The 20,120-nt window shown below is 47.3% G+C and overlaps 1 protein-coding gene across 1 annotated transcript; it reads left to right on the forward strand.

The window, feature by feature from the left end:
• The first annotated feature begins 11,462 nt into the window (after window positions 1-11,462).
• Window positions 11,463-19,819, forward strand: LOC104031313 (GDNF family receptor alpha-4). The gene is made up of 8 exons (XM_075715484.1): window positions 11,463-11,505; window positions 14,953-15,228; window positions 15,941-16,033; window positions 16,460-16,805; window positions 16,884-16,993; window positions 18,096-18,230; window positions 19,228-19,358; window positions 19,667-19,819. The coding sequence occupies exons 1-8, from the start codon at window positions 11,463-11,465 to the stop codon at window positions 19,799-19,801; spliced, it is 1,269 nt and encodes a 422-aa protein (XP_075571599.1). The 3' UTR covers window positions 19,802-19,819.
• Window positions 19,820-20,120: the final 301 nt, after the last annotated feature.

Below are 20,120 nucleotides of genomic sequence, written 5' to 3' on the forward strand. Positions count from 1 at the left end.
AAAGCAGCTGGCAGGATGACAAAATTGGTGTTGAACACTGCAGAGAGGGAAGTAGTGTTCAGAAGACCTAGCAGGCATCGGGGCAAGGTCTTGTTCCCTCCTCTAGAGAGACCTCAGGTGCCACAGAATGCAAAGTCTCACAAGGTACCTGCTATGCACAGTAACCGGTCAATATGCTTGGGCTGCCTGAGAACAGAGGTGTGACAGCCAGCCTCAAGTGAGAGCCCAGAGGAGGAGCCTCAGGCTTGGAGAGGTCTAAGATTAGCATGACTACACTCCCCCATTCTTCCTTTCCTCAAAGGGCACCTTTCTGTTATATATATATATATATATATATATATATGTATGTATAGGGATGATTAAGTGTCCTTTACTAGTCAGCTTACAGAAACATCTTGACCTGATACGATTTTAGCTCAGTTTCAGTGTTAGCCTTCAACAAAAGGGCAATGAAGTTGCTTTTAGTTCATTCAAAGGGAAAGGGGATTCTTCAACTGATATTTTGGGTACTTCTCCCCAGTAGTATCTGCAACCAGCCAGAATCAGAATTGTTGTAGGAAAGCGAATAGACCCAGAACTTCCTCAGCTGCGGACTTGCTGAAGGAAGAGCGGGTAGCCCACAGTGTTCTTTCCATAGCCAATCTGCTTCTGCCTCCTTTGTAGGACGACCTCATCCCTCTCAACATCTGATCTGGGAAGGGAGCAGCCAGCACTAAGACACAGCAGGAGAGATGCTGCAGGGCGCAGGCTCTAAGCACCAGCCTGAGCATGGAGTGGGATCCTCTTGGGATGCCTGTCCTCATACCAACACTTACCATGTTCACACCAGAGGAAAAGGGCTCCAACAAGGCCTGTCCCAAGTAAGAGGAAATCTACTCAGCTGAAGAGGCTCTGCAAATTAGAATAATATAATCGTTTAGGTTGGAGAAGACCATTAAGATCATCACATCCAACCATTAACCTAATACTACCAAGTCCACTACTAAACCAGTCAAGGGTAGAGTAGTAATTAATTTCATGTTTCCTGTTTTGGTGGCTGGATTATTTTTTAATGAAAGTAAAACTAGAATAGAATCATTAAGGTTGGAAAGGACTTCTAAGATCATCAGTCCAACCGTCAACCCAACACCACCATACCTACTAAATCATGTCCCAAAGTGCCTCATTACCAAAATTAAGTGACTTATTACCAAAAGTACTGGAGGAATTGCAGGTATCCCATGGACAGAACCACCGCTATTCCCGCTCAGCGATCAGGGCCCCTCTGCCTCTCACAACAGCTCTGGAGCACATTGGGCAGGCGGGGAGAGGCGGGGAGAGGCGGGGAGAGGCGGGGAGGGGCGGGGAGGGGCGGGGCGGGGCGGGGCGGGGAGGGGAGGGGAGGGGAGGGGAGGGGAGGGGAGGCCCGGCCCGGCCCGGCCCGGCCCGGCTCTTCCCGTCACGCTCCCGCCCGCAGACACGCCTGACGCCTCACCTGCGGGCAGTCACGCTCTACACGCCGCAGGCCACGCCCTCCGACAACGAGGGCGGTGATTGGCTCGCTAAGCACGCCGAGCCTGCTGGTAAGAGCAACGCCCCACCCACGAGACTAACGAACGGCCTCTTGAGGGGTCACCCTCCTCGAGTCACGTGGTCGCGACCCAATCGGAACGCTTCTCTCCGACCGTGCCTCTCGGACGCCCCGACCGCCCTCTGGCGGCGGTGGCCGCGGTTGCGCTGCAGCCTCCGCCGCTGCGTGGGTTCGAGCGCGGCGGCGGCGGGGGGGTGGTGAGGGCAGGGGAAGGCGAAGGGGAAAGGGAAGAGCCAGGGGAGGTGGTGGCGGGGTATGGCCGGGGGTACGCTCCCTCCGGGCGGGCGGGGCTCTCCCCTCGGTCTGCGCGCCCGCTGCGGGCCGCTGCTGAGCCTGCCGCGGGAGGCCGGCCTGGCGCGCGGCTTCCGCCGTCTCGGCACCGTGCCCGGGGGAGAGCTGGCGGCCGGGGGCGGGCTCGGGGCCGCGCTGCCGCCGCCGTGCCTCGCAGGGCCTCCGCCCGGCGCAGTCAGGCCTCCGCGCCGCGAGTCGCCCGCCCCCGCCGCGGCCCCTGGCGGCGGTAAGCGCGGAGCGGCGCGGCCCCGCGCACGGGCCGCTGTCCCGGGGGCCCCGCCCGACGCTCCCCGCTCTCCGGGCAGACTGGGCGGAAAGTCGAGGGGCTGTCCTGGCTGCTGGCTTAGGGCGTCCCCGCCGCCGGGGCAGCTCGGCTGTAGCCCCTTCGCACGCAGCGTGCTGACGAGACGGGTTAGTTTTACGAGCGGGAATTTAATGCGGGAAATGACAGCACTGCCCTCTTCCAGGTAATTACGTCTGAGCCTGGCGAGTTGAGCCGATTGGCAGCTGGGTTTCCTCCCCCCCGCTTTTTGTGACAGGAGGCCAGGTTTTCACTGTGCAGATTATGAGTTGCAAGGGTGTGCGCACTTCAGGATGGTTCACTCACTGAGCTCTGCTTTCTCTATGCTTTTGTAAAAAAATCGTTGCAAGTACATGGCCTTTTGGGCAGCCATAATGTAAGATACCTCTGTAAGCCACGGTAATGGGCAGCCCTTCCAAACTTACTCTGCCAAGAAGACAGCTGGTTTGCATTGCCTTTTGGTCATTGACGTGTACATCTTTCTGGCCCCAGCACTAGCCAGAAATAATTCCCACTGTATGTGTGTCAGGTGAATGCTGCTGTTGCTTTTTAAGAGACCCAAGACACCTAGATGACTGGCTTACATTTTGTAAAAGAAAGCACTGCTTTCACAGTAGCTTCAAGGAAAAGAACAAGATTGAACAGAACACAGAAATTGCATTTATGCTAGTTAGGGCTCTTCGGACTAGCACTGCACATAAACAGCTGAAATGAAATTTCCTACTGCATGCAGGCACCTGTTGGTAGCTGACTGGCAGTTCTCCTTGCAGAGTGCCGCAGAAGCAGCATGGGAGATCCTTCCCGGTAAGCGGCTCCTCCTTCCTGGCAGATGGCCTGCTGTGTTACCTGTAAGGGTCCAACCGAAAGGAGGGCGGCGTGTGTAAGGGCTGAAGTGACGGCGAGCGCGCCCCCGCCCCGCGCGCCCCCGCCCCGCGCGCCCCCGCCCCGCGCGCCCCCGCCCCGCGCGCCCCCGCCCCGCGCGCCCCCGCCCCGCGCGCCCCCGCCCCGCGCGCCCCCGCCCCGCGCCCGCCAGGTGGCGCTCCTGCAGCACCACCAGGCGCCGTGGCACCGCCTGCTGCGGCCCACGGCTGCGGCGCGTGTCCCTGCCGGGAACCGGGATCAGGACGGGTCTCCCGAGAGACGGCACAGACGGAAACTGCAGAGTATCTAATGCTCCTGAGCCTTTTTAGGCCCGCATGAGGGGATTTTTTTTTTTCCCACCCCAGGGCATTAGGTGGGCTACAGACTCCAGCACAGTGGCCCCTGTGTATGCATGTTCATTGAGAAGAGACGGCGCTTACTCCTTTGTGTTGCTCCCAGCTATCCTGCCTCCTCAACCATGCGACCCTACCACTGAGCAGGGCCCTGGGGATCGAGCTAGAACATCTTCCATGTTATTGCAAATTATCTAGATCATTGGGGTAGAAGAGGTGCACGAGCATACCTGTGATGGTGCCTCGGATGTTGGCACAGCTTCCCTTCAGCATGGGTTAGTTAAGATTAAAAAAAACCAACACTGCAACAGTGTGTATGTACTGCTACTAAAAAAAAAAAAATGGACAGCTTTTTTTTTTTTTTTTTTTTTTAATTTGGCTTGAATGAAAAAATCTCAGAGGCAAGCCTTACCTTCTCACCTTTTAGCCAAACAGCCTCAGTGTTCTGGAGCACATTGTGTATGGCACATGGAGTCTCCCTTTACATTTATGCTGCCTGACCTTCACCTCTGTTTAAAAACATCAGTTAAAGCCTCTCTGAGCACTGCAAGGTATCCTCCTTACTGTCAACAGTATCTTGCTGATAGCTCTTGAGATAAGTACTCTGCTGGATGCTTAAAAAGAACAGGAGGGAAGAGAGGGGTTTTCTGAGGACAGACAAAGAAATTGGAAATCCTAGAAACGTTGTTGCCAGGGGCAGAACTAGTAGAGAAAGCTTTATCCACCCGGACACAGCAGCTCTATGCTGTGGTCCAAAGTCCTGCCACATGGGAGCGGCTCGTACCCGGGTCTTTCCTGGTAGCCTCTAAAGCACCTAATGCTGCTGATAAGATGTAAAGTAAACAGCCCCTGCGCTGCTGCCCTGCCATGTGCCCATCTCATTTACAAGCAAAGAGGAGAAAATGTACAGGAGTGATTAAAATTAAAACCTACTGCAAGCAGCTGGACCCTGCTGCCTCCAGTTCTGTCTTCCACAGCACTGAAAGTTAGTGAAGGTGGCAGAAGGGTGGGACCACTGATCTTTGCTGCCTAATGTGCCTTGGAGTCCTCTGTCTCATGGCTTGAATGAATGGAAACCAAGTCCATTTCACTGCAGAAAGCAGCTGTAGGGATGCTACTGAATCAAGGGGGAAAAATCTAATATATGTTCTGTAACTTGATTGCTCTCATACCTGCTTAAGTACCTTGCTAACCTACAGGAACAGCAAAATCTTGCTTTCAGTTCCATTATTTTTGTTTGTTATCATGTTCAATATAGTACATGACCCTGAACAGCTGCTATCCCTACAGGCATGGGTCTCTCTTGCCACTGCCAGATCCACTGTCCTACATGTTAATTTAGCTTTACTTGAGACAAGGAGAGAGCAAGTAGCTGCTCTGACAATATGCATCATGGATATACCAGAATCAGAACAATGGGCTCACAGTGCATCCCTTAAATGTCTTTGATTCAAAATATAGTGTAAAGCATTATTAAAGCTACTTGCTTTTTCTATGGTCTTGTCTCTGAAAAAAATTTAGACTTATGGTAGTAGAGCAGTGCTGTTCTAAGGATCTCCTCCTTTCTTCTCAGAAATATTTTGGCTTTCCTTTTACAAATAAGTTTTCTTCTGAGCTGCTCATGACTTGGATTGCTTCTGAATCTGTCATCCAAGCATGTGCACACTAACCATTGCCTTGACTAGTTGGTGGGACGGAGCTTATGGAGTTTCTAATCCAAAACCTGTGTGCTAGGCAGTACTACCACCAATGCAAAAGCAAGTCAGCTGTGGCTTTTTCTGCGAGTTTGGATACAGACTCCAGCATGTCTCTGGATAATCTGTTCTAGCACTGCACCAGCTTCTTAGTGAAAAAGTTTTTCATAGTATCCAGCCTGAACAACCCAAGCTACAAATTGTGGCCATCATCACTTCTTGTATCACCTGCCATTGCCAACATGATTTTGGGTTTGTTGCCTTTGCAACTCACATTCAATAGCTGTAGGCTGATAATAGATTGCCTCTGAAACTCCTCTTTGCTGAGCAAACAAGCCCAGCTCTGTTAACCTCTTTGTAGGTCACATGCTACCACCTTGGTAGCCCTCTACTGGACTCTCTCTAGTTCCTCCACATCCCTCTTGAACTTCAGGGGTAAGGAACTGCACACAGCAGTCCAGGTGTGGCCACACCAGTGCTAAGTAGACAGAAATAACTTCCTTCAGTCTCTGGCCATGTTCTTCCTAATAGTGTGGTGCATGGGTTGTCTTATTCAGGATCAGAACTTACTGGTATCCATGGCAACTTCCAGGTCCTTTCAGTTGGGCTGCTCCTCAGCCAGTTGGTCCCCACCCAGAGCAGATGCATGGCGTAAATGTGCCCTGTTATAGAACTCCACTCTCCTTCCTAAACTTCACAAGGTGCCGGTTGACCCAGTCATCTAATTTCTCAAAGTCTAGATTGAAGCTCTGTTGTTCAGCATGTCGATTGCTCACCCTAAATTATTATAATTGTGAACTGGCTAGTTCTTTTTTTCCTGTGGGATGACTTACAGACAGTTATTCACATCAAAGATATAGTCTATGCATTAAGCTATATAACTTTGTACCTATCCAGACAGACACCTAAATGTCTCTGATCCTCCTGCTGTGAACCACACTGAGACTAAAATACAAGAGCAGCTTTGAATGCTTTATCTGTAGGAACAAAAGAATAAAACTATCTGAGCCAGAAGTGGCCAAATACACAGGTACTGAAGCAGAAAACTACGGGTAGCTGCTTTGGATATTAAACCCCTGAACCTTCTTTGGCAATGAGCAGCCAGAGCTGTTTAGGGCACTAGCACTCATGCTAGGAAATGAAAGAGGTTTTTATTTGGTTTTCTGTGAATACAGACATTAACTTCTGCTGAGCTGTTTGCATTAGGTTAATATTTCTGTAGTGTACAGGTGTTAATATGAGCTGTGAGTGTCTGCTGTCTGTCTCTAGCCCTGGAAAGAGCAGAGTGTGGCGCTGTAAATATTAGCCCAGGCAGAGAAGTGTTTGCACAACCCTCCTCTGTGCTGCCTCCTGCAGTAGTACTCTGATAGTACTCCTTACAAGTGACCCAGGCTCAGCTGTCAGAGCCTCAGCATCTTCTGCATTGTGCAGTAACATGCTCTGGTTTTGACTCAAGAAGGGTTGTAGTGATCAAATCCTGAAAAATGCAGCAGAAGCACCAGTGTGCTACAATCTTCATTTGCCCAGAGAGGTGGGGGAGTCACCGTCCCTGGAGGGGTTCAAAAAACGGGCAGACGTGGCACTTTGGGACATGGTTTAGTCTAGTCTACCCTTGATTGGTTTAGTGTGGACTTGGTAATGCTAGGTTAATGGTTGGACTGGATGATCTTAAAGGTCTTTTCCAACCTAAACAATTCCATGATTCTATGATTCATAAGATTAGTACTACCCAAAATAAGGTACAACTAACTCAGCGCATACTGCAAACGAAATACATGCTTGGTCAAACTTACTCGTCACTGGCTGTGGCAGTCGCGGATGTAGAGAAGAAATGCCTAGCACATCACTGGGGCTGCTACTTGCTTTAATATCGTGATATGCAGTCATTTCAGAGGGAACCTAATGATTTGTGCTCTCAGTTTGTTCAAAAGGACTCCCCAGTAATGGAAAGGACTGTCCATTGCTGTTAATTTGAACAGAAAAGGAAACTGAAACTATCCTCCTGCAGATACTGTAGGGATCTTCCTGCCACCAAAAAGAGGAACAACTAATGAGGAAAATAGCGCCAGCATGGTTAATGGAATCTTTGTTCCACAGAGGATCCTGCATGCACCTCACACACAGTCTATGATAAAACATAACATAGATGTGGCCTGCCATGTGTCCAAACCTGCTGAATGAGTTCTTAATGTATTAGAGGAAAAACTTTCAGGCACTGTATCAAGTCCTTGAGATCCTGAAAGTAATATGAAGAAGATGAACTGTGATGGCTCCAATGAATTTCAAGAACATGAGGTTTGGTGCTAATATTTTCCATTAGAGGCAGTTGGAGTGTAATCTGTACTGCAAGGACCAGAGGATCCAGACTCATGAATGATAAAACAAAAATGAAAAGCAAAGTAAGGCAGTATTCCAGGGGGCAGAGGTGGGGTGGTGAGGGGAGGAAATAGACAATGCTATACTGGTCATGCTGCCCATAGTGTACCAGGATGGAGAGAGAGTTCCTATGACCGCTGTAAAAGCAGTTGCTCTCTTTGGCTTGTGATTCTCAGTGTAAGATTCAAAACCACACAACCTCCAAGAGGACAAAATAAGGATGAAACAGGCAATGCAAACCTGATGCCGGATCACCTTGCATGCATCTGTCCTCATCAATCTCAATGCACATCAGACAGAGTAGCATTTACCTCAGAGAATAAAAGCAGAGAAAGATGGTTCACTCTGGAGTCAGAGCGCAAGTTCTATCCTCGTGGGATTCAGTAGAAAGGAACTGCAGCTCTGTAATAACATTGGCTCTGCTTCTGTAAGTTAACTGATTGCCTACTTGACCATGACAGACTACCTTACTGAATGTTTTCCTCATCTCTTTTGAAGTGACAGCCCATCACTCATGTATGTGCAGGGATGACACCCTCCAACCAGTTGCTGAGGAGCAAACTCTCTTTAGACACTAGGACAAGGGTGTGACCACATGAATGTGACAGCATAGCTCTGGACTCAAAAAACTTGCATGCAGATTGGCTTCCTTGATGAGTTTGGGCAACTCTGTGCCTCAAGGTCCCATGTGTAATGGTAACAGTTCTCACAAGCTTGTGTTTAAGTACTTAAGTGATGATATACTGTCCAGGTACTGCTTAGCCTTATGAATAGAATGGTACTTACTGCAGTAGGTGTTGACAAGATGCTATGGACAAATCTGCCAGGACAAGAAGGAAAGGAACAAGGTGTCCAGTTTTTGCATGTGTTTAATCGCCATGCAACCTTGATGCACAAGGTTAACACTTCAGTTTTGGGTAAAACAAAATACTAGCAAAGATCTGACAAGAATTTACTTACTATGAGCCTTAGTCACGTATCTGTTTCCACAGGACCTGCTGACATCACTAACCCCAAATCAGCCAGGACCTATATGAACCTGCAAAGAGCAACAAAGATAACATAAAGTGTGGAACTGGTGCTAAAAGCCGAGGAAATCAGATCACAGTTGATCACTGTTTCTGCAGCTGTTTGAGAAGGTCAAAGGCCTGGACCTTGCATGGAATTAGAGAAGCTGATTTGTGAGGTATTATACGTTACACTGGTAGATGACCCCCATAGGTCAGAGTTGGCCTATACAATTTTAAATAGAAAGAGTGATGAAAGCTCTGGTCGTGAAAGACTGGTAATTATCCAACTCTCTGAGACCTGTAATGAGGTTACAGTGCTGCTCTGCAGGGGGGGAATAACCAAATAACCTTGTATGTCATGGGTCCCAGGCAAAGATACATATAAGTATGCAAAAATCGAGAAAGGGACTATTCCACTGCAGTCACAGGCTGTGCTGACTAGTGAAGTGTAGTGAATTGGCCAACCCTTCACCAGACATTAAGTTTGGGTTCCTCTACTTGGCCACTTGCTAAGGCACCCTGAAAACACTGCTACACCATTCAGCTTTAAGATAGAAGGAAGAAATGTCCCTTTCCTTTTTTATCTGCTGCAGACCATAATTCAAAGCTGAGTTAATGAATCATTTCAGTAATCTTTGGGTGAAGATTTATAATCACAGAATCAGAAGAACAGTCTGGAAAGGAACTTGAAAGATCCTCTGAACTATTCTCTTGTACCAAGCTGGACTGACCTGACTAGAGCTGTTCTTAAAGATCCCCAGTACACATGATCTCTTCTTTTTCTTCCCTTCCCACTGAAGTTATTATCCTGTTGTTGAAGAAATTGCATTGGTCCTTGACAAATCCACCTGGGAGACAAATAGCAAGCCTGTTATTTTCCACACATTAACAGATTGTTTGTGTTCCAGAATTTTCCTAGAGCTTGAGGTTAAGATTAATTGTTTATATTCTTTCCTTTCTCAAGGCACACACACACTGTTTTCTCTTCTCTGGGCTTTTCTCCTGTGAGATGTTGGCTATCAATTCACTGAGTTTCCTGAAATCTGTTTTTGCTTAGGAGAAGCATAAAACCAGCAAAATAGAAACAACAGACTAAGGATCACAGACTGACAACCACTATCATCCAAATTGCCATTTACATTCATATTCTCAAAAAGCTATACCTATCAGCTACAATCAGATCTAGCAGAGCTTCCCCTCCTGTGGCTGTCATCATCATCTTCTGTACCAATAAAGTCAGTAACATGTTCCACAAACTTCCTGTACCACTGGTACTCCTGTAATGAGGGATGCCTGGGCAGCTATAATCTCCCACTGCTGGGCACTGGATGATTCTGCTTGGTTTTAAAGCCAGGCATCCTGGAACGTAAATGGTAGTGCCCAGTTTTCTTCCCTTTTAACAGTCAAATTGCCTTGAAAAGATCCTCCTACAGTCTCAAAGCAAGTATACAAATCCATGACATAGAGGGCAACATCTCCTCTACTTCTCCTGCCTGTTATTCCTCACAAGTTGCACACTACTTTATTAATATTCCAGCCATAGTAATCATCCAAACAGGCCTCTACTGTGCCAAAGTTACAATTTGAATAATGATGAAAAACTTTCAGCTCCACTTGTTTATTCTTATAATTTCTCACAAAAAATATAGAGAATTTCACAGGACTAACCCAATTCTTGGTTTGTTTTTTTTTTTTTTTTTTTTTTTTTTCCACGTCATCATTATAAGTAAACCTCTTTGCTCCTAGTTTTTATTCAGTCTAACTGCTCTGTTTCTTCCTCCTGAATGGTAACTGCAAACAATTCACTACAAAGTTAAAAAGGCTCCATCCCATCCACCATTTTCCTTAAGCTCCTTCAATGATTAGGCTTTGATTAGACTTTGAGCTGTGGTGAGAATGATTTTTCTGTGCTCTTTAAGCATGAAGTAAGAGCCTCCAGTGTTTCTGGACAACTTGTTCACATTCAGAAGAATCCTCTCACAGCAGCTCCCTGCAGTAAGCAGAAGGACTAATCTTTTTCAAAACCCAAGAAGAGGAGGGCACCACTGAATTGGATTGTGAATACTTAATGTGTTTGCACAATTACTACCCTTTCTGTTGGGCATTTCGGGCAGATATGGTAGGTCTCTCTACTTGTGCACACAATCAACTTACAAAATGTTTGCCTCATTTTAATATACTATTGTTTGACGTGCACATGTTGGACCGTTACATTGGTTAATTTGACCTTTGGATGCAAACTAAAAAGAAGGATCTGTTCAAAAAGAAGCACAGCTGCCTAAATGCTAGGTAGACTCTCAGAAATGCCATCCTCAGTGTGGATACAGACAAATAACTCAATCAAGGCAGAGCCAGCAACAGGTAAGATACTGAAATAAGACCCCTCGCAAAAAAGCCAAAAGGAAGGAGCCAGAAGCTCACTCATCCCTCCTGCAGATGGAAGCAGCGCCAAGGGAATTCATTCAAAAGCCAGCCAGCATCTCTTCCCTCCAAGAACACGCCCTCTGTTTAAAGACAGTTTCTTTTATCAAAGTACACCCCTGTGGGTGCCCCTCACTGAGCAATCACAGCTTTGCCCTCTGTCCTAGGATGTACTATGAATCAATAAACGAACAAAAGTCTTCCACAACCCCTTTCAAAAGCGCCCTTTTGAATCGTCCTTGCAAATCTCGCCTGGGAAGCGCGTCCCGGTGCTGCCTGCACGGCGGGGCCCAGCAGCTCCCCTGCACGCTCTGGGGACAGCCGCAGCGGGCTGCCCCTCGGCCCCGCCTGCCCCGCCGCGCTGCCCCCTCCCGCCACCAGCCCCACGGTCGCACGCCCCCTCCTCCCGCCGCAGCCGCGACCCCCAAGGCCGGCTCCCGGGGGCGGGCCGGGCCGGGCCGGGCGGGGCGGGGCCGGGGCGGGGCGGGGCGGGGCGGCGGCCGCTCACCGCCGGCGGGCTGCGCGCAGCATGTGAGCTGCAGCCCCGGCGCTCGGAGCCACCGACCGCCGGCGCCGGGCTCCAGCATGGGGCTCGCCCTGCTCCTGGGGCTGCTCCTCTCCCGAGCCGGTAACAGCGCCCGGAGCGCGGGGCGGCGGACGGGGCGGGCGCCGGGCTTGGGGCGGGCTGGGGAGTGCGGCGGGACGGGCTGGCGCGTCCCCCGCCCCTCTCCCGGCGGGCGGCGAGCGGGACCCGCGGGGCCACCCGCGTCCCGTGCCCGCGGCGGGGCGGCTGCGGGCGGCAGAGGCGGCGGCGGGGTCGCGGGCCGGCGCCCGTCGCTCCCCGCGTTCGGGCGTCCCGCGGTGCCCCGGCGCGTCCCGAGCTCGGGGCTCCCGGCCGCTGCCCGTCTCTCCCGGCCACCCGCTCCGGCTGCGGCGAGCGGCGGGCACCCCGCTGCCCCGGGCACACGCGGCGGGGAGCACGCGCTTGTCGGACCGGGGAGGGCGTGCTGCTGCTTTGACCCGAAACCCGACCGGACCGCAGGGACGCTCTGGGGAGGGGGAGCGGTTGTCCCCGAGGCCGAGCCTTGGTCCTCTCAGGCGCAGCAGAGGCGGGCAGGAGCCAGGAGCTGATCCCTCAACGCGCAGAAAAGGCACAAAGCGAGCATCTGCTCTCGCTGGACCTGCCTTAACAAGATCCTCGCTGTACCTCTCTCACACTGACTTTGCTGAGAGCTTTTTTTATACCTACCCTCCCTGCAGTCCCCCTCTGAAATGCTTCAGGCTGATAGTTTTCCGAGATGAAGCTCAGTTTGCAAAGACCAATCCAAGGAGCTCCTGCAGAGATGCAGCTGTTTGTTCTATTCTGCCTTCTACGACTGCCAAGTCACAAAAGCTGAGGAGAGAAATTATTCCTCTTTCCAGTTCATCTCTTGTGCAGTGACTAGAAATAGAGAAGTTACAGAACTGCTCTGAAGCATTCCTAAACCCTGGCTATGGAATGCCAGTGCTTTACACTCAGAAAAAGCTGCAGCTGCTAAATATCACAATGACTACTATAAAAATGGGCTATTGCACTGAGACCTCAGTAGCACTTGCAGCCACATGATTACAATAGATTTCCCACAATTTTCCATGTCCAAATACTAATGCTTCTTTGATAACTGTGCTTAATAAAGGAAAGGTTTCCCTTCTGCGATTGTCCTCTCTTTCAATAGCATGGTACACCAGGGGCATCAAAATAATACATACATATGACGGGATGTGGAGTGAAAAGGGAGAATAAGGGGATATTGTATTACCTATGCCTTTTTTCTATGGTATAAATAATCATAGTCTGTGAATTGATTATTACCTTTTAACTTTTTTTTTTAAATTACAGAAAGGACTCCCATACACATGCATCTTTAACATGTTCTGCAACCTAGGCCATAGGTCTAGGAAAGAATTAGCTTTCTCATTCTTCCATGTTGTTATCTGGAATACTAAGACAAAGTTTTAAAAAAATGAAACAACATGTCAAGTATTAGGGGCTTAAGACAATGCATAGCTATTAAATGATGTCTGTAGAGGAGGACTGTTTTACAGCAACTTCATCTGAAGCATCTGGTACAAGCCTGTGGTAGAAATACAGTCCATCCACTTACACCCAGCTCTGCTCTACCCTGGCAATTACTGTATCACTTTAAAGTTTTAAAAATGTCACTTCAAGCTCACATGCTTGCTGAGCAGAATTCTTAAGGCTAGGAAAGTGCATCCTGTCCTTTTAGGAACTTCCTACAACAGCTGCTGCAAGCCACTGTTGGAGACGAGATACTGCGGGAGATGGTACTTTGGCCTGGCGGGGTAGAACAGTTCGCTTGGTTTAGGGTTTCAGAAGCTACTGTATAGAATGGACCAATTTGCTATTGCGAATTTGCACTGATTGCAACCTTACAAGATGTAATCACACGCAGAACGTTCATTAATGTTGTGCCTAGGTGTAATGCCTAAACCAAAACCCACTGTGCTGGGTGCAAAGCATTTCTGAGAGATTTGTTTTTCAGGGAGCTTACAAAGTCATACAGTCTCTACGTAACAGCCAGATGAACAACAAAGTACAGTAAGTTGCTAGAAAAGCAAAGAAATTTGTAGAAGTGAGACAGAGACATCTAGACAGTATTGCTGGGTTGTATGAAAAGTAGAAAGTTTGAGAAGCAGACACATAGAATTATGCAGCCTACTGCTTACAGCAAATAAACTGATGAAGCCAGCAAAAGTGAGGGAAGTGAGAGAACAAATTAGATGGTAAAGATGGTATACCAGGTAATATGAGCTGTACCAAGTTTTTTTTTTTTTCTAATCTGTAGTGAAGGCAGACTGAAACAGTACTACTGCACCTGCTGAACAAGAAAATGATAAGTAAGATCAGGTACCCAAAGAACATTCAAGGTAGATGTAAGGCTCAGCACAGTCATTTCCTAAAACCAGCCAAGCAATATTGTCCTAAAGGGAAGAAACATACTAGCCTATATATAAATCTTATTAGCAAACAGTCTTATTCCAGGTCTTCATTGTACTTGTGCTGTAAACACAGATTCATATACCAGAGAAATGAAGAAAGATTATGGACTGAATTCACCTACCTGTGACAACACAACGCTAGGTACCACCCCAGTATTACCCTTAGGAGACAACAGTCCATATAAAAAAATTTAACAGCTGAAAGAAAAGTCTAGTTTTAAAGATTATACTGTTAAACTGAAGTTCTTTAGTACTTCTACATAGGTGGTGCATGTATGTGTGTATATATATATGTGTATATATAATCAATGCATGTGTTATGCAAATATACACACACAGAGATATAGCCAGAGTTGACAATCAATGAACAGATGAAAGCCGGCAGGCCAAGCCTGCATCCCGGCATTTTTGGCAGGGATTTCAGGGACTGGGTTCTATATACTTAAATTGATTGCATATCAGCACTTCTATATGAAGCTACTTGCATCTTATGTTAAGAATTTATTCTATTGTGCAAAAAATACACATTCCGATTCTTAGGTTTCCAAGCCAGTAAAGCAGTTGTTTTTACAGCCTACAAATGGCTTTCTCAGTACATCTCTTAATGACCAGTATATACTTAAGCAGTGGCAGCAGCACTGACTCACGGCACGCAGTATGGTGTTACTATGTGCTTATTGCACTGCGGTTTTCATTACCCAGATAGAAGAGCTTCTTCAAAGCAGGCCTCAGCAACCTGAAGGTTTCCACAGGGATTTACTGCTCCATAAAGTAGAGCCATCCCTGATCGTGGCCAAGTTGAAAGAGTTAAGGGTGATAAAAAAAGGTTTTATTAAATAAAATTATTTTTGAAACTTTTCTTTAACCTCTTGTTCTCTCTTTCATACATTAATACTCATCCTTTTGTTTCTAAATGGAGACAGTTCTTGTTCCTTGCTACTCCATAGGAAAGACCCCAAACAGTTCTGCCTCTTGAGAGGAGTCCTTACTCAGTATAGGATGCCTCCAGTGACAAGGTGCTTGTGTGGCATTCATCATGATTATGATCCTAACAATCTTTTCCCTACTTGACCAGGAGACCTCCTGGCTCTGCCAAGGAGTGATTGCATAGCAGCAGAACAGCTGTGCCTCTCGGACTCTACCTGCAATGCCACCTACAGGATCCTGGAAAACTGTGCCCTGGCTAAGACTCGCTTCCTTCCACTGGATCATGATAGCAGGGTCAGATGTCTGAATGCAGAGCTAGACCTCGGAAACAGCTCTTTGCTGCACTGCAAGTGTCACCGGCGCATGAAGAGACAGGAGCACTGCTTACGCGTTTTCTGGACCGTTCACTCCAGCATGACAGATGGTGAGATGAAATAATATGAATTTAAAAGGTACTAGTAAGGCTCACCCCTGCCCCACATCTGAAAACAACTGCGAAAGGCCACTTCCCAACACTGCAGGTATCACTTTGGAACCACATCTCCTAGTGAAGAGAATTCATTACTGCTCTGTTTGATAAGTAGAGAAAACTGATCTGGGGTGGGACCGGCCCTTCAAATACACCAGGGACCTTAAGAGACAAAAGATAGCTACTCTGAGACAGTTAGATTTAGTGCTGTGAGGAGAGACTGCTGTGAAAATCACCTCAAAATGGTCACATCTGTCCCTCACTGAAAATGGATGTGTGATTATGACATACACTGTAATGGCATCCTTGAGCATGCTGCTGCTTTCCAGCTTTAGTGGGATGCTTCTACTTGGCCTCCCACTAAAGACCACCTGTGCTGCACATCTCCTCACTAGTACTGAGGCTGAAAAACCAAAGTGACAACATAGACCAAATTCCAGCCAGAGGAAATCTGATGACAAAATGTAATGCTGTTTTTACACAGTAATACCTTTGCATCTCCAGCAGAACCATTCTTGGCATTTGGCTTTGAGCAAGACAGAGCATCTCTGAACTCCAGCCTGAGGAAACAGCCAGGCACAAATAAGAAAAAAAATCAAATTAAAAAAAAAAAAGCCGTTCACAAAGCATTTTTCCCACTGCATAAGATATCTTGTATCTTGCCTAGGTTATTTCAATTTGGAGACCTCTCCCTATGAGAATCTAGCAAATGAAGAACACTGGAAGACAGATTATAATAAACTGGCAGCTCTGTTATCAGGTAAGGACTGTAACAGTTACATGATATAATGCTACCCTTTCTTATCTTTTCAGGGGCTGAAAATTATTAAGAGGAACAATTTGGGGTAATCGTCCCTTTAATCAGAGGAACACCTGTTCTGGATACTTGCCTAAATTTGTCCCCCTACCAAAAGTAAATATAGCCACAGATCCAGGCCCATGAGATAGGGAATAACCAACAATGATGCATCCTCTGAAACAAACACCCTAACATGAACCAATAAAAAATATGATTTTGTAACTAGCATAACTGCAACGTCATACTACAGGCACATAGCAGGACTAATTTAGTTTGTTCTTTTTGATGTTCCTAATCTGACCATCAAGTAAGGCTTACTCCTATTTCCACACAGAATCTCTTCTGGAGACTTGCTTCATTGTTTCTGGGTTTCTTTTGGCTTTATAGGCTCACAGTTAGCAGGAGATGCAACAAATCCATGCCTGAAAGCAACTCATGTCTGTAATCTGAGCAAGAAGTGTGTTCGTCTGCGCACAGACTATGCCTCGATCTGCACCAAGGGTGCAGGAAGCGAGGACACGTGTGACCGTCGCAAATGCCACAGAGGGCTAAGGAATTTCTTTGAGAAAGTCCCCGAGGATTTCACCAAAAGGATCCTATTCTGTCCATGCCAGGATGAACTTTGTGGAGAACGGCGCCGGAAAACTATTGTTCCTGATTGTTCCTTCCAGTATAACACAAAACCCAACTGCCTCTGGCTTCTGGACTCCTGCTTAGAAGACCATATCTGCAAGTAGGTCTGGCAGCAGCGGACATTACCCAAGAGAAGAGAACAGCATAGACACTGATAGTCTCATTTTCCTTTCTACAGATCCCGACTGGCTGACTTCCAACAAAATTGTCAACCTGCAGACATGTCTCCAGATGGTTGCTCTCAGCACAACCATGCTGCATGCCTGCAGGCTTACATGGGGATGATTGGTAAGTGATATCCACAGGAACATAAGGAACATACAGGGTGGATGCTTTCAGGCCACAAAGTTGCAGGCGTGCTCTGATGCTGTGAAGGACCATCTTGCTCTCCTGCAGGAGACAGTGCTCAGTATACCAATGAATGTGCCTTAGCCTAATTGATGCTAGTGCTCCCTCTCGCTTCTGAGGTAAATGCAGCCCAAAGAGAGCTCTTCCATGGCATTTATTGCTCTACTTTGTCCCATCCTCTGCTGTCAAATCAGTAGCACTGAGATTTTTGAACACGTTTGCATCATCAGCTGGTGCAAAGTGCTCTAAATGCCTGACCAATAGGGCTTTCTGGGCCTGTATGAACTAATTAATCCCTGCTGCAGGAGTTATATCCCCTCACAGCAGTGATTAAACATGACATTCCCTCACTGCGTGACTTTTAGAGTCCTGTTGGTTTGTTAGTGTCATACATACTATCTTCTCAGAGCCAGCCAGAACATGGCACTACCAGCTGTTAGAAGGAAAGTCGTCTTTGGTTTTAGGCATTCACTGCCAACCTGCTAGTACTTTTTCTGAGTGGCTCAAAAGAGGAGCTGTAAAGAGCAGCAGTATCTCAGAAGCGGTAGATCTAGACTATACCTTCCAGTTTTCCAGATGTCTTTGCTGGTTTTGTGCTAAATTAACTCTGGCTGAATGGCACACCACAGGTGTGCAGCATTTGTTTGGCAAAAAGCATTTGGCCACACAGTGTTGCCAGCTACACAAGAAGTAAGAGCGCCTTTTGCCGCCATATGCCAGTAGCACCGTTGAGTTCCTGCAGAGGCTTCACATCTTCAACCTAATGCTTGCACCAGCTTCGGTTATCAGTATACCTCATCATCAGATTCCTGGAGTCAGGGGTAGCAGTCTCCACACTTTCTCACAGCCCAGCAGACTTCACATAGATTCATGGGGCCTGGGTCACCTCACAGGGGCTCCTGACCTCTCCTGGGTAACATGCATATCACAATGGAAGGCTTCTGCCTCCAGGGCATCATTTCCTTTAGTATAACAGGACGCATGATGCTTCTTTCATTTGGTGAAGTAAATCCTGATTTGAGTTTCTGGGGGTTTGGGACAGGCACGCCCATGACACCCAACTATGTCAGTAACTCCAGCGTGGAGGTCTCCCTGTGGTGTACATGCGAGAGCAGCGGCAACCAGAAGGAGAAGTGTGACCAGATACTCGGCATGTTTGAGAGCAACAAATGCCTTGGTAAGCATCAATCGTATCACAGAATCAGAGAAACAGCTCAGCACAGGGAAATTCAAATCCTGTTGATTTCAAGATCCTACATTGCATTGCTCTTGCGTATAGTTCTGTCTCTTCTTCTGCAGTGTCTCCACGATCTCCTATCCAACCTATGGGACAGCCTGGATCTGCTTTCAGAAGTGTTTCTGTGTCTTTTGGCAACACTTCTGTTCATCTCAAACACCATGAAGCTATTTCCAAACAGCATTCAAATAAAGGGGTTGCAAAAAAAAAAAAAAAAAAAAAAAAAAAAAATCACAAGGGGAGGTCAGACATGCTGTATCCATAGGTTGCTGAGTAAACACATCAGTGCACCAGGATTATGGGATTTGGGTTCCCCCTCCTTTCCTATGCTTTTGCCTTTGGCCCTCACTTACTGGGTCAAGATAAGTAGCTCCTGACACAGCCCCTGTTACTACGTTCAGCAGCATAGCAGTTACAAAAATCCTGTTACACGCAATTATGTAATCCTAAGTCTGTATTTCATTTATCTCCCTAGCATTTTAGCAACAGACCTTAATAAGATTTAAATATTTTATGTTTGTAAAAGCTTCCAAAGGGTATCAAAGAAACCAGCATCATTAGATAAATGATTAATATTTAAACCTACCTCCTGCTGTATAGAAAAGCCTTACACCCAGCACTATACACCTACAAACTAAACATTCCATCTGAGGTACTACATACCTGCCCCTTACAAAATAGACAGACAGCTGGGAAAGTCCCAGAGGGACCTAAAGATCCTCAAGTACAGTGCAAATTGGCTTTGCAGTCTGCTCAACCTCACAAGTAAACCCACAAACTAACAGGCCATTCACTGAACAGAGAATATGTATTTTCTAAAAGCCACACAGCCTGTGAGTGCATTTCCTAAAATAGCTCCCCTAGGCTTCTGTTCACTAGACTCCAAGGTGTGCACAAGAAAAGCACAATAAGACTCTTGCTTTACTTCTGTTTGCAGAAAATACCATTTGGTCTCAAATGCACCTGAAGCAGACAGCTCTAGAAAGACAGGAAGACTTATTTTATTCATCTTCCCTAAGCTTCCAAGGAGACAGTGCCAGCACATCTCTTGCTTCAGAAATGTCCCAGGTATGCATTGCTTTGTCGCTTTCACAAAGCAGCAAGTCAAGTGGCCTAGAGACAGTAGTTGAAAAATCTTGGATCTAGAAATGTGTGATTTTGGACATCAAAGCAAGGGAAACCACATGCATGCAGAACCCTGGACCACTATACCTCGAGCTATTCCTTCCACAGACAAGCAGAAATAGGAGGCCGTGCTGCCTGGCCACAGGAGTTTCCTGTAGTCTCACATTAGTGCTCCAAACTGGAGGTTCTGCAGCCAGACATTTAGCATAAATGTGGCTAACTGGGATTCATTCCTCCTTTTCATTTCCTAGGTGGCTGAAGGGAAGACACAGCGAGACATCTCCAAACACAGCAGTATGCCTATGGCCTCCTCTGTATATTCTGGAGCTGCTAGTTCTTGGCCGTCTCTGGCTCTGTTCCTTCCCCTGTTGCTAAGCCCACGTTAACTTGGCTTAAATGGCATCTTTCCTTCCCACATTATTAATCTTATTCCATATCCAGGCACCTCCCACTACTGATTTACCTTTGGGAAACAGTAGGCTTCCAGAAAAGAGAAATGGAACAGCCTTAACCCCGAACAGCAGTCACTGAAAACCTCCCCCCAACTTGCACCCCACTTTCCCCCAATCAGTTTGCACTGAGCTCCGAGATATGGTACCCACCATTGCTTCTGCCATGTTAGCATTTTAAGTAACAGTCAGGCTAATATTCCAGCGCAATATTTTAAAACAAGGGTCTGAGTTCTGTCAGAGCTTGTGCAGGGTT

The sequence above is a fragment of the Pelecanus crispus genome, chromosome 8 (genome assembly GCF_030463565.1).
Source record: "Pelecanus crispus isolate bPelCri1 chromosome 8, bPelCri1.pri, whole genome shotgun sequence".
Taxonomy (NCBI): Eukaryota; Metazoa; Chordata; class Aves; order Pelecaniformes; family Pelecanidae; genus Pelecanus; species Pelecanus crispus.